Source organism: Zonotrichia leucophrys, chromosome 10 (assembly GCF_028769735.1).
Source record: "Zonotrichia leucophrys gambelii isolate GWCS_2022_RI chromosome 10, RI_Zleu_2.0, whole genome shotgun sequence".
NCBI lineage: Eukaryota > Metazoa > Chordata > Aves > Passeriformes > Passerellidae > Zonotrichia > Zonotrichia leucophrys.
This window is the reverse complement of record NC_088180.1, coordinates 9,919,445-9,933,817: the sequence shown is the minus strand read 5'-3', so window position 1 is coordinate 9,933,817 and position 14,373 is coordinate 9,919,445. Positions and strand designations below refer to the sequence as shown.

The 14,373-nt window shown below is 40.4% G+C and overlaps 1 protein-coding gene across 5 annotated transcripts in view; it reads left to right on the top strand.

The window, feature by feature from the left end:
* FBN1 (fibrillin 1) overlaps positions 1–14,373 on the top strand; it is a 141,496-nt gene that overhangs the window by 9,943 nt on the left and 117,180 nt on the right. For all 5 annotated transcript variants that reach the window (XR_010441528.1, XR_010441527.1, XM_064721767.1 and 2 more), the window contains exons 2-5: positions 3,779–3,861; positions 4,752–4,850; positions 11,321–11,416; positions 12,924–13,019. Coding sequence is in view for 3 of the 5 variants with exons in the window: in XM_064721767.1 (XP_064577837.1) it covers positions 3,779–3,861; positions 4,752–4,850; positions 11,321–11,416; positions 12,924–13,019 (374 nt within the window). In the remaining 2 variants the exon portion in view is untranslated. The remainder of the gene's footprint in view (positions 1–3,778; positions 3,862–4,751; positions 4,851–11,320; positions 11,417–12,923; positions 13,020–14,373) is intronic.

The window sequence follows — 14,373 nt, the reverse complement described above, 5'->3', positions numbered from 1 at the left end:
AGCAGTGCCAGGAACTCTTCCTCCCATGGGAGTTGCAGATGGGCAATGCTTTCTTCCGGAGAGGGCTGTCATTTCCTCGAGGGGTCACAGGCAGGGCAGAGTGGGGATGTAGAGAATTAGCCCTCCCCCCTGGCAGGCTGCAGCACGGGGCTCTGCTGAGGACAATCCCAATGCCAGAGGTGTCCCTGCCATTCCCGGGCTGGATGTTCACTGCTGCTGGCTTCACACAGGGCTTTTGAGAGTCTCCCTCACTTCTCTGGCTGTCATGTACCCTCGCTGCCTGGTTATAGCTGATAAGAAGAGTCTGCCAAGCTTAGCATGATTTGTTTCTCATTATTTTACCTCTGTGTGCCCACTCTGCCAATCCATGTACAGTGCCTGGGTAGTGGCTGCAGGTTGGGGGAGCCGGGCAGCCTCACGTCCCTGCTGAGCCAGGGCTCTGGAGGCATGGCAGGGACAGCCCCAGTCTGTCCTTTCCGTGGGTCACATCAGTGTTGCCCTGTGGAGACAGGAGACCTTTTATTTGAGAGGCTGTGCCAGCCAGAGGCAGGGGTGCATCTCCAGGAGCCGACGCTGCCGCTCTGCCCAGCTCACTCTGCACACGCTGGGGAGGGACCCACACGGCTTTCCTTGGTAACGGCCGTAGGGCCCCGTGGCTGCTTCTGCAAAGAATATCTTCTAGTTTGGTGCATGCAGGTGCTGTCAATATCCATGCAAATCTATCACTCTCAGGTGTTAGTTATCAGAATTTCCAGATGAACCTTTTTCTCTCTGCTGTTCCAAGATTTTTCTAGCTGATAACTCATGTCTAATGTCTTTTGATAATTCAACTCACTTTGCTACTGAATTTCTGCTTGTGTATCATTAATCAAAGACATAACATCTTGTTTAATTTAGACATCTTTGATGAAAGTCTGGGCATCAGCCATCCTGTCTCTCAGCACCATACCATTACAGAAATCCTTTTATACTTTACAAGTTCATTAAGTGTCTCTAAAATAAAATGTAAGACTTTTAAAATTTCAATGGTAATAGCTTTGTTCTGAGATTCTCTGTTCCTTATCTGGGCTTTGGAGTGAAAGGAAGGTGCTGTAGGTAGTTTCAGGGTATACAGATATGTTTTTGCTTATTTTATCATTACAAATCAGATTTTATAACTGCATTCTGTTTCTAGTGCTGTTCAGGAAAACAGTTTTATAAGAATATAAAACACTTTTTTAGTATTCATAGCTTATAATATCAGCAGGAAAATATGCTCTATTCAACACACAGTGGGTAACTGTTCAAAGCAAGTGCCATGATAGAGCCTTTATTATTTGATTGATGGATTCCATGATTTTACATGAGGTAAATTATTTATTATTGCCTTGAATGCTTTATTTATGGGGATTTATTGCTATAGTGTCTGATCACCTCATAAATATCAATTAATTTAACCTTCAAAATTAATTATTTTCAAAGTCATTTTACAAATATGCACAACTTAAGAACACTCCCTTAGAATGTTCTTAGCCTCAAAGAATCAACGTTCAGACTTTAATATAGGTTTCTTTTATAAGCTAGACAGCAGCTTTCTGACGAAAAAGTGTTCCACTGGAAAATGCACTTGTCAGGCTCAAACTGTTCCATGGAAGTACAGTTTGATGACTTTTCTTTTTTTTTTTCTTTCAAAGCTAACCTCACTGCACTGAAGTTGGAGGCTCCTGGTTGTATGGCTTAGCCTACCCTGTGGACAGCTTCAAGGCTCTCAGGGTCTCTGACTTCATAGTTGCTGGCACATCTAGGTTTTCCAGAGTCCCATTTGGAAAAAACCAGGTTTCTCTGTGACACAGAAATCTGCTTTTGACTCTTAACATGGACCAGATGGTCCCCAAAGCCACGTACTTGCTGAGACTGAAATTTGGCAGAGTACATAAACATCACTTTATGGTCAGCCTTCTATAGATCCTCACCAGCTGGAAGAGGAAATGGGTGGTTTATGCCATAGGTTGTAACAGGTAGCAAGAAACCCACTCTATCTGTCTGGATAAGTTCCATTATTTCTTCTGACTGGAGAAGGTGAAAAGCAATCTCACTCGTGTGCTTGCCAGTCTTACTTGGCAGATGATTGTGGAGCAACATTTGGCATTGATGAGCAGGAAACTCTAGGAAAGTTACATGGTTATGGCCCTGCAGGGAAGTGGCTGACATACTAAAACTGAATACCTTGGAATTAAATGAATAAGACTTTGAGTCTGTAACAGCAGTTGCAGGAAGGGAAAAGGAGCCTGCAACAAGTCCAATTGTGTTGCTCACATTCTCTGTTACTACTTTGTAATTATCCAGAACCAGTGGAAGGTAATGGTAGTGCTTGCTTTGACTTAAGCAGATTCTGGCCATGGTTGGAAAGAATAGGTGTCACTGAAATTGGTGTAGTCAGAATACTTGAAATTGCATTAGTACTGCATATCCCTAAATAAACAGAGTATATAACTTTTGTTAGTTGGAAAACGTGCATAAAGAAATGTTTGTATATATTGAGATTGTTTGTCTTAAGTGGCCTCACCATATGAAGTAACTATTGTTTACTTAAACGTTGCAATACTAGCAATGAAGAACTTTCTGAAAGACCAAGGACAAAATAATAATAGAGAACCCTTCTTAAAACAGTAAACATTTCAATCTGTCTCTAACTGTATACAATATTTTAATATAGCAGTTCCTAGGAAGTTTCTAGCTGCATTAAGCCATTGAGTAATTGCTCACAATATTAGCAGAGTTTGTAAAATTTTCCTGTGCTAAGATTACTAAGTGTAAAACAAAAGAAGGCACATGTTCCCATTTTTTAAAGTATTCTTACTAGCTTTATTTGCATGGATAGATAGATCAAATAAATGGGACAAGATAGATTAAAAGAATCTACTGTCCCTCTATGTATCAGAGATATAGAATAATTTCAACTTTTCTATTTTTATCAATAAAATCATGATAGGAATAGTGTCATGTCCTGTCATAAACTCAGCTGTCATGAACTCTAGTAATAAGGTTATTTGACAGGGTAAATGTGGATGAGAGGAATGGGTTGGAAAGGAAAATTCCTGTAGATTCCTCCTCATTTAAGGAGAGAAGTAGGCCCCTCATACTAATTTCATAGCACCCTATCACTACATACACCCACATCCTTGATTATTTTTGGTGGTAATTTTTCCTAATGAAGAATTAACATATTAACATATTGTTAATTTTTCCTAATGAAGAGTTAACATATTTTGACTCATTTATTTGGCCAATGCTCTTTTTGGCATGTTTCACTCACACATACATAGGTTTCGTTCATGGACAAAACAGGGAACAGTAATAATAAATACAGCTTTAGAGTACAGAAAAAAAAGCAACAGGAAGATTTAAAATTCCTACTCAAAGAGCACTAGATTTAATTTGTGATTATTAATGATGCTGGATGCTAATTTTTTATTTAAGTGTGTGAGTTTTGCTCAAAAAACCTGGATGGTTACTTCTTCAGATATGGAGTGTTGTGAGACAAAGTTTCCCCATTCTATTCTTGTTGTTCAGATATTACTGATTTGATTTTGTGCTTGTAATGTAATCTTTAATTTACAGAAGTGTATGTTACCTAAAAACCCCAAAAACTACAGGCCAAAAACATACAACACTTCTAAATTTAATTATTGAAATGTATATTGTAGTGATTTACCTTTGCCATTTTAGGTCTCTACTTCTAAAACATATTTCTGAGTAAAAATAAGAATTCATCCTTATCCTTTTTATTTTTTCCCAGACCAAATGTGTGTGGATCACGTTACAATGCCTACTGCTGCCCTGGATGGAAAACGTTACCTGGTGGAAACCAATGCATAGTCCGTAAGTCAATCTCGTTATGACTGATGTTTATCTTTGTCCTTCGATGTCTCAGGGTGGTTTTAATTGTATACCAGAACTGAAATGTGTTTCTCTATGTTTTCAATAGCAGCTATGCATGATTGCTTTACCATTTAAAATATATTAAGCTAATATACAAAGTTTCATGGGCTACAACACAGTGATGTGATACCAATATTTAACAAAAGATTAATCTCGTCCACATGTTCTGTTTAAGTCTCTAGTAAAGGCTTCCAAGGGGTGTGTAAACTCCTGGGAATGAGTGCAATATGTTAATCTATGTAGGTTAATGGAAGGAGGCAACAGCATCAGGCCAGCAAATGCATTTTCTCCACTTCTTTGGACCATAACCCTGAAATATGTAATGTATGCATACATCATAGTGCTATATGCATATTCATGTGTAGTAGAACAGTGTACCAGAAATAACTCCTAAAGGCACTTTGCCCAAGGCTGATAAGACTCTCTCCAGAGATCCTGCAGCAGCATGCTGTCAGATGGGAATGTCTGCTCTTGTCTGTGTGTGGTGCAGAAATAAAGGAAGCATTATGTTGCTGCCTCAGTGCCATCCTTCCTCCAGGAAGGTCTGGTAAAATGGAAAACAGTTTCACTTTTCCAGGGAAATCTCCCCATATCTAGTGTGGTCTGTGGCATGTACCCAGACCTTTTTATAGCAGATGGTGAAGGTCTAGGTCTTAGCTGCCCCCCATAAAGATGCAGATGAACAGGAGGAACTGTTTTGGGATCTGTTATATGCAGTTTAATGAGTTTGTGGGTATTTATGTTATGGTACTGAATTTTCTGTCAGGTGTTTTTTTATGTGTTTGAGGTTTTTGAGACATATTTTAAAGGCATTTATGTTTTCTTAATAGCAATCTGCAGACATTCCTGTGGGGATGGATTTTGCTCTAGACCAAACATGTGCACATGCCCAAATGGTCAGATAGCCCCCTCCTGTGGTTCAAAATCAAGTAAGTATTTCTTCTGTGTCTCTGATATTGCTCTTTTGAGTCTGTGAAGCTACTAAGGTATGTAAAATAGTTCAGTGGTCAGTATTTAAGACAAATAACCTCTGAGTCACCAGACATACTTTCACCACAGGAAGGGAAGTGTAGCTTTCTATGATGAAACTGAAGAATGACTCAGAGATGGGCTTTTGGAGATGCTTCTTTTTTTTTGCCAAATCAAACCCAAAGCAGTCTTATTGGAAGCTATTTTCATTTGCCACTTTTTAACAGTAATTCCAGTCCTCCTTGTTTTCCAGAAAATACCTTATTTCTGTTCACTGGAAGACATGAGCATGTATACGACAAAAGTTGTAGTGATAGAGAGACAGCTCTTGACAATTGGCTGATCTTGACATGCTTTGGAATTTCCTTCAGATTTCAAGGATTATAGATCAGACACTATGTGTGCTGTATGTTAATACCTAGGCCTACAAGCTTTAGAGCATTTCCTTGCCAGGCTCAGTACATATCTTCTGAATCTAATACTGCTGACTTTCTTCAGGTGGGACTTCTGTAGGTACTAGAGGTACAGAGTCCATTTAAAACCTTGCCCAAGGTTTTAAGTGGAACAGCTTTTCATCAGAAAAACCAAGATTCTTTGAAAATGAAGGTTTTCAGAGAGATGACTTTTCCTAGAAGTGTTTGTATTTCAAGTTTTCAAGGAAGGTTCCCCAGAGCCAGGGAAAAATATGTACAATTAAATTCACTCAATGAACAGAGAACTCAATGGCTAAACATGAGTTGAGTGTTTGATATTGAGTAGGATTCATATCTGAGATGCCAACTGTAAAGTACTCTGTATTCTCATTTGAATGTGGTTCTTGTCTCTTAGAATGTAGAAGATTGAGATTTTTTTACGACATATGTAGTTTCTGGAAAGAATTTTGGGGGAGACTTGTTCCCACAAATGCCTGTAACTATCTGAACAACATATTGACAAAAGTCAGTGGGGGGATGCACTCAGCTGAGGTCTCTAATATTATGCAAAGTAGTTATCCTTTTACTTCTGAATATCTTTTGAAACTCAGTGTGTGGTCTGCTTTGCTTCTGTATTTTTTATTTTGCCATTTTTTTGCTTTCCTGGTTGATAAGAGTTTTCCCACATAACTGGCCATTTCAGTTTGTGGTTTTAGCATCCTTTTTATGCAACAACAGTGGAAAAACATTAACAACTGCAGAATGTAATGGAATGGCATGTACTAAAATGGTAAATATTGTTCTTTGTAGTTCAACCCATCTCATGCTCCTGTGATGTATGTTAGGGAGAGGACAGCATGAGGAAGATGTGGAGCTATGGAGTTCCCAGAGAGTAGTGGAGGGAGGGAAGGGTGCAAAATTCTGCACAAATGTGTGTGGTGGTGTGCTCCTGCCTGGGTTTGCAGCTACTGTTTTACCAGGTGCTTATGCCTTAGTCCTATAAGGCAGTAAAGGAAGGTATGACCTTCTCCCCTTACCCTTCAGGCACAGAAGGAGAGATACATCCCTGTTTCTGTTACCTGTTTTGGCACCTTTGATAGGAACAAGTGGGCCTTACCTCATGTTTTTCTTTGGCCCCACTGAAGTCTTTTATGAGTCAAGACTCAAAAGAAACATAGGGTAAAGTTTTTTGTTCTTGTAGCTTTTCTTCTGAAATACTCCGCCATTGTTCTCCATAGTTTTAGCCTTCATTGGAGTTGTTCAGTTTCTGCAGTAACATAAGACACATTTTGTGTATCCCCTTAATTTATTAAAACATACCAATTCTAAAAGCAAAAGTGTTTGGTAAGTTGTGGAGAAAAGATTCTCCGCTGCTTCTGTGCACTCATGTGTAATGTTTTTATGATTTAGCACGTCATTAGTACTTACAGAACATACTTTATGTAAATCATTTGTGCTGTTGGCACTGTAGACAAAACCCATGAATATGTATTTACACAATAGACCACAATGACTTAGATATGCAAATAGAAAACAAAGTAAACAGTTTGTTTAAAAGTACTGTTTGACATCAAATGGTTACAGTTAATATTTTGTCAGAATATTCATTCTTTAAACCTTATTTTAAATATATGTTTTTAAAATAAGAAAAAAATCTAATTAAATAATTAAAAATCATGATTTCTCAGAATTAAGTGTATAGCTTCTGATACATGAGATGTGTCTGAGGTGTCCTTTGGATATTTTAAGCTATGTGTGTCTTTAGTATTTAAACAATCAGTAGTGGGCATAGATTTTCTAGCAGGTACATCCATAGATAGAAACTGAATTGGCAGTGACTCATACTCTGGTTGTCTGTCGAAATAAAATATTGAATGTGGATTGGAAAGCATGTGGCTTTGAGAGTAAAACAAAGCCTCCAAGTTTGATTCTCATGCAGGTCAGTTTCTGGGGCTTTTCTGGTTAAGAGTCAGCCTTAGGAATCTGATTTGTGGTTGAAAAGATCAACCGGTGGTTTTCTCAGCAGGGATTTTAGTGACATCAGTAAACTTACTGGCTGAGTAGTGGTTATTGCTGTGTAATTAATGAATTTTTGGGTGTGCTTACAGCAGGCTTGGAGATGAGTGCCAAGTGTGGAGGCCTCCCTGCCGCTGGCTGTGATGCTGCGTGCTCTGACGCTGCAGGTGCAGCTGTGTGTGATGTGCTGTGGGAGGTGTCCTGTGCTCCCTGCTCTGCCAGCTCTGCTGTGGCAGCGGCTTCACTGCCGCCCCCAGAGCTCCCGGGCTGGGGCTGCTGTGTCCGTGTGTGTGGCTGCTGCAGGGTGCTGTCACAGCTGGGGCTGCTGTGTCCGTGTCTGTCACTGCTGCAGGGTGCTGTCACAGCTGGGGCTGCTGTGTCCGTGTCTGTCACTGCTGCAGCCCGGCCCCTCTCAGTGCTCCATTCACGCTCTGTGATCCTGACGTGTGTTAGAGGTGCTGCTCTGCCTCTGCGCGAGCACGGGACAAACGAGGAGGAGGGTGTCAGGTGTCAGGCTGCCCCCAGGGTTATGGGTCAGGTCTGTCTCTGAGCTGAGCCCCTGGTTTTGCTTCTGTAGGCAGCATCAGAGGCACAGCCGAGGTCTGAGCTCCTGCCCGGAGTCTTCCTCAGAGACTGCCCGTGGTGTGCGGCTGAGCCCGGGCCTTGGCTCCGTGCCCCGGGACCCCACTCCTCCGGTGCTATGGGAGGCGTCTGCTCAATGACAGTAAAAACTCAGCCTTATATTGTGCTACTGTTAGATGTGGGGTAAGGTCTTGAATTTCGAATGTTCCCAGAGTTGTTGAGGGTACTGCGGATTTTGTCTATGCCTTGTGCAGGGCCGTGGAGCAGCAGGCTCGTGTCCCGCCTTGGCGCTAGCTGCCATCTCTCTCCTGAGTCAGTCACTTGACAGAGAAAGCACGCTGAGCATCTGGGATGCGATGCGGCCGTCATTCCTTGTTTACAGCTCCTGGCAGGCAAAGCCCTGCGTCATGCACGGCCGGGGCTGGCCGCGTTTCCTCGGCAGTGGCACAGAGGCAGAGCCGGCCTCTCCTCTCCCGCGGTGCCCGCTGGCCGCGCTGCCGCCCTCAGCCGGAGGGGCCGCCGGTTCCCCCCGGGGAGGGCCGAGCCTCCCGCCTGGCGGTGCTGAGCTCGGGAGGGCAGAGTGGACAGCCCGTGGGCTACCTCTCGTCTGCTTGGTGAGCTCCTGCACGCTTCATGAGCAGTTGTGTTTGTGGCCGTGCTCTGGGTGTGATGAAGTCTTTACTCAGTTTTGCTGGGTATTTATTTAAAAAGTCAGGAATTGTTGTGCTTAAGAGGGCAGCACTTTGATAAAAACCACAACTTTTGCCCACACGCGAAGCCTGTGTGGATATGTATGGTCTTGCTGGCTCTTTTGCAGGTTTATAAAGTTGTGTTCCTGCAGTTATTCCTGTTTTGACTTCAGGCATTTCCAGTGCAGACTGTTTACAAATTGGATGTGAAAAAGAACAATAATTGATTGAAAGCAACCGTTTATTGATGTTAACATTTCCTGTGCCTGCTAGATAAGGCAAAGCTATATGCACTGATTCACCAGCCTTATGGTAATTCCTGTGCTTTTTCTTTGAGTCTATGTCAGTGTGGTATCTTGGAACAGGTTGTTTCATTTACCGGAATATCTCCACTGACATTAATGGAATTGTTGATATAGCTGAGAAAAGAGAACCTGGACCTGCATTAATATGCTAGTTTTCAAAAATGCATTTTTAAAATCAACATCCGAGCTCCAGACAGCCTTTGAATGTGTGTCTGTAAACTTTTGGAAGGATAATATTACAGAATAGTTTGTATGATTTTGGAAGTACTCTTTCCAACATTCCCACAAAAGAGGGCAGAAAATAAGTAATTAGTTTACTGACTATGTCAGTGATCCTCTTGCCTGGTAATAGGCAAGAAAGCTCATTGCTTTAAATGGCTCATTTTAGTAAGGATGACTGGGTGTCCCAACAGTCTCCCATAATGATTTTAGTTTTTAGAGGAGGAAGAAGTATTTTACCTTGAAAAAGTTATTTTAAGAAGCAGTAAGACAAGTTATGGAAACTTTGTGTGTGTGTCCCCAAAATGAGGAAATATACTTTATTTATACATGAATAGATAATATGAAAATCATCATTTAAGCTACTGTTAACCTTTTAATCTCAAATGTAGTTCAAACTACTTAAATGGCTTTGGTCTTCATGTGGGAATGGAAATTAGCTCTTGGCATAGCTTGCTCTAATTGAAATCAGTTTGTGGTTTTTAAGTTCCTTCCCTGCTTGACAGATGATATCATTTCCTATGCTTTTTGTAATCCCCTCTGTTTTTCTAAGATTGTATGAAACTAGTTGAACTACACATTTTAAAGTAACTTTTAAAGTAATTGTATACCTTTTTCTGACCTACTTAGGACATTGTCCAAAAATCTTCACCAGATATTCACTCTGTATTTGCAGACAATTTTACTTTTTATTGAGGAATGTTAGTACATTTTTGTTGCTTGAGGTACTGAAGTACATCCAAAGCAGAACAAAGACGTATAATAGCTATTAGACACATACGAAATGTAATACACAGTTTTTGCTTTTATAATTGAAGAATTAAGGTTACTAGTGTTTTAAATGCTAGATTGCTTTCAATTCTTTCTCCAGTTTTATGTTTTACTTCTGTTTTGTGGAATCATATTGTTATAGAAGGCAGTACAGTTAAAATTATTATTGCTACTTGAAAATTAAAAAAAATTCTGTTCACATACTTCTGAACTGTTAAAAGCCAAATGATGCCTAAGAGTTTTGTGTGAGATGAAAAATTTGGCGTTTGGCATGGCACCTGTTAGCTGCAGGCTCTGACAGGACATGCAATTTGCATTTTTCAGTCCTGAGCAATTCAGACAGCATGGTATAGGTATCCACTGCTCCATCACAATCTACTGAAGGCTGATCAGACTGTAATCCTTTCTGGGGAGGAGCCTTTCATGTGGCTCCTGGGAGAAGGAAAACCATTTCCCAGCTGCTTACTGGAGTGCAGGCCCCAGTTCCCAGCTGTGCTGGGCAGCAGGACCTGTAAGGACTTTGCTTTCTTGGGAGACACTAAAAGTATGTCAGGCTCTTCATAAGGCATAGAGAAGTGGGCAGGTCTCCCAACATCTAGTTAAGAAATATATTTGCCCTTATTACTAGAAAAATTACTCAGAGACATGGTGTTTTACTGGCATGGGGCTTCAGCTGCCTGTTAACCATTATAAGTGGTGGGGATGCAGCTGGGGAGAGAGTGCTGCTGCTCCCCTGCCCCTGCCCTTGGGAGGGGAAGGCTGTTGGCTCTGGGGAAGGGCTGTCTGTGAGCTCTGCAGCTCCCAAGCACAGCTGCTCTACTAGTGGGGTGAGCCCACAGTTGGCATACAGAAAGAAATCACTCTGTTATGTCTCCTTTTTATGCAAGAAATCCTGCTTGGCCAGGTCAGCTTCTGGTGTTGCTTGTGTTAGCAGAACAGGGCTGTCTGCAGGAGCTTCCTTACATGCTTCCCTTCAATACTTCCCTCCCCCACTTCCCAGATGATAAGGCTCCTTTCTAATGATGCTGTCTGCCAGAAATTTAGTACTTTCCCTTATTGAAGGCTTTTTCTCATAATTGCAAACTAGGAGAGGAATGTTGAGGACTTATGCTCATATGAACTGCCTTTGACTTCATTTGAATGAGAGGGTTCATCAAATTCTTGCACCATATCCTATATTCCTTAGGAACTGTGAATCTATATTGTGTTCTGTAGTGCCATTTTCCATATCTGTCATAAAATGTCCATTCTTGACTTCTAAAACTTTCTGGTTCATAGTGTCAATCCCTAAAAAAAAAGTAAAAGTAAATGTTTACCTTTAGCAAACAGTAAAGTGTTTCTGACTCAGATTCAGTTTTCATTTTATAGCTAAAATTAGGATTTTTAATAAAAAGTTTGGTTTGATTTAACTGAGGAAAATCTTTTTCCTTTCAAGTCCAACACTGTAACATCCGGTGCATGAACGGGGGTAGCTGCAGCGATGACCATTGCCTGTGCCAGAAGGGATACACAGGAACCCACTGTGGGCAGCGTAAGTACACTCCTGGAATGCAGATACTCCTCTGTGGCTCTGTGATGTGTGGGTTGGACACACTTTAGCACTAAACTTCAGCTGCTGTTGAGCTTGTTTTTGATCAGATATAGTGAAAAATACAGAAAAATACATGTCTTTGTAATGAATGCTGAGTGAATTCTTACTGATCAAGACTATTAATAACACCATGTGACTTCATAATAATTGGATATAACTTGACACTCTAGTTCTCTCTGCTATAATTCCCATTGACCTCCAGGACTTCTCACCCACTAAAGCAGTAGATCATACATCTAAATTTTACATGAGATTCAGTTTTAATTTTATAGATAAAATTAGTATTTTTAATAAAAAGTCTTGTTTTCATTACAGTGTTTGCATCAGACTTAGCTAGTATGCTTTAGAAATTTTGATGTTGTCTTATTAGAGTTGATTGACAGATGTTTTTATTTCCTCAATCAGTCCTTAGTCAAAAGCAATCCTGGATGTGCTGCTTGAAATCTCTCCCAAACTGACTCTGGTGCTCTCTTGTTCTTGGCTGGAATGCTGTGGAGTAACTCAAATAAGGATGTAGACACTGCTTTTAACCAAGGCTGTCACGTTGCTATCTAGTGAAATATTGGTCTGACACAGAAAATGTGTTTAGCTCATTTAATGAAAACCTTTTGTGCTCTGTCAAAATCAATGGCACACTTTACATGAACTTCAGTGGGACCAGGAATTTACCCTAATAATCTGGAGGAGGATCACATGGTGAAAGGATTAAGAATTGTATTTCTGCCTTCACTGTGAAATATCAAGTGGATAAAAGAGGATAAATGGAAATCTTCTTTCTACTGAAGTGAATGTGAAATGGAACAAAGAATAACATTACTCAATGAACATGAAATTGTATTTAAAATCTCCTTTTTCATGTGCATGTTGTATTTTCTAATTATATCTGAGAAGAATTTCTTTTGGAGTTTATTATTAAAAATTGACTTCTGAAGCTAGTGACAACATGATACAGAGGAAGAGTATCTGGAATTAACATGGAACAGATATTGATTCAATTTTGCTTTCCTAGTTAATAGCCTTATTTATTTAACATCAGCAAACAGCCTTTTAATACTGGGTTATTACAGAAGGAACAAACACATTTGAGGATTTAGAGATGAAATATTCCTCTCCATCTTCTATCTGCAATCTCTATCAGTGTTTGTTTGTTACAAGTTTGAAAGATATTATTTTGAAGTTATGGGATTGTCCAGCTATCCCAAAGGGAAAGGCTCTGAGAGGTCAGAAAAGCTGTGGTTGTTCCTGTATTTGTGTTATGCTCCACTGATGATGAGCCACGGTACTAATGAGGCCAGGAAGTAGTAAAAGGTCATGAAGTAGATTCTAGGAAAAGAGTTTGGTCTGTTCACCATTTTTACCAGTTTACCTAAGTTGGCCAAGTACATACCTTCATGTCTCTCTGAAAAAAAGCTCAATAAAGATTCCTCTTGCCTTCCCTTTGCTGCAGCTGTCTGTGAAAATGGATGTCTCAATGGAGGGAGGTGCGTGGCTCCGAACCGCTGTGCCTGCACGTACGGCTTCACTGGACCCCAGTGTGAGAGAGGTACGTGCCCTAAGCCAGTGGCAGTGATTATGTTCCAGCACCTCCAGCAGCAGGGCTGTTGGGCCTTTACCTATTGTGTTCTATGGCTGAATTGCTTGTGTTTGTTTTTTGCTGGTCTCAAGACAGAAAATAAATTATAAGTAGCATTTTTAGAAGAACTTCATAAGGATAGAGGCCAGGATGAAACACACACGTAGCTGTTTACTTTGTTTGTGATGAAAACACTCCGGTGGAAGAGGTGGCAAATGAAAGTGTTTGCATGCTTTTGCTCAAACTTCAGTTTCTAAGTCATCATAAAAAGTCTTTGAATTTGATATATGTGATAAGTAGCATCTTGCCTCTTTGTTATGTTTTCTTTTGTAGAGTTTATTAAATTCTCTTTTCCATTTTGTACAGATTTATTGTTTTGAATTTAGCTTTTTAGTTGCATATCCATAGTGATAATCTTCAAATGAAAACGCAATGATACCAACTGCCATAAGGTGGATTTTTCTCAGGGTTATTAAACCAACTTAACATTTCATTTGTGAGCAGTGGACAATGTTTAGGTATAATCCTGTTGAGTTTTATAAAACTGCAAATAAAATATTTTCATTTGTCAGAGCAGTTGGTCTGTGTAGTTGAAATTCATACATTCTATTCATAGAATAGGTTATGTTGCATCTCTATGAACCTGGGGCAGAATAGACGTCAATAACCTGATTTTGGGCTTCCATGTGGAGGATGTTCTCAGCACGTGAAATTTCTGTCAATGAGTGTGTCAGATGATCTCTGCTGTCAGTGCTGCACCTGGAGGAGTAACAGTTGGCTTTTATTATGTGGCAGTATGGATGGGTGATACAGAACAGCAACTCTCAGGGGACAAAAGGTTTTTTTTTCCTGTGCTTAAACTGATGAATCAGGGATTTCCAACACTCCCTACAACAGATAGAATTGCTGTGTTGGCAGTGTGTGGTCATGCCAGTTATCCACTGAGATGTTATAAAAGTAGTAGAAACCAATGGTGAGATTTTTCCGAGGATTGACAAGTAGCTCAGTTCTGAATTGTGGGATCTCCCTGCTGGAGAGGAGTAAGAGGAATGGGCAATTAGGTTAAAGTTCCTAATTTTGAAGAGAATAAATGCTTATAGGTGAGAATTCACGGAGTATTTCTGCAAAGACTTGAATTTGCAAGTAATTACTGTGTGTTCTTCATGGGTGAAGTTTTTGAGCCTTCAGTCTGGTGAGGAGTATCAAGTGTAAGTTCAGAAGGATACTGTTCAGTGCTACTTTTGTGTTGCCTGATCAGAGCCCAGTTTGACTCCACATCATTAGGGCAAGTTTCTAGGCTGAATTCTGGTAACAGCTTCAGTCC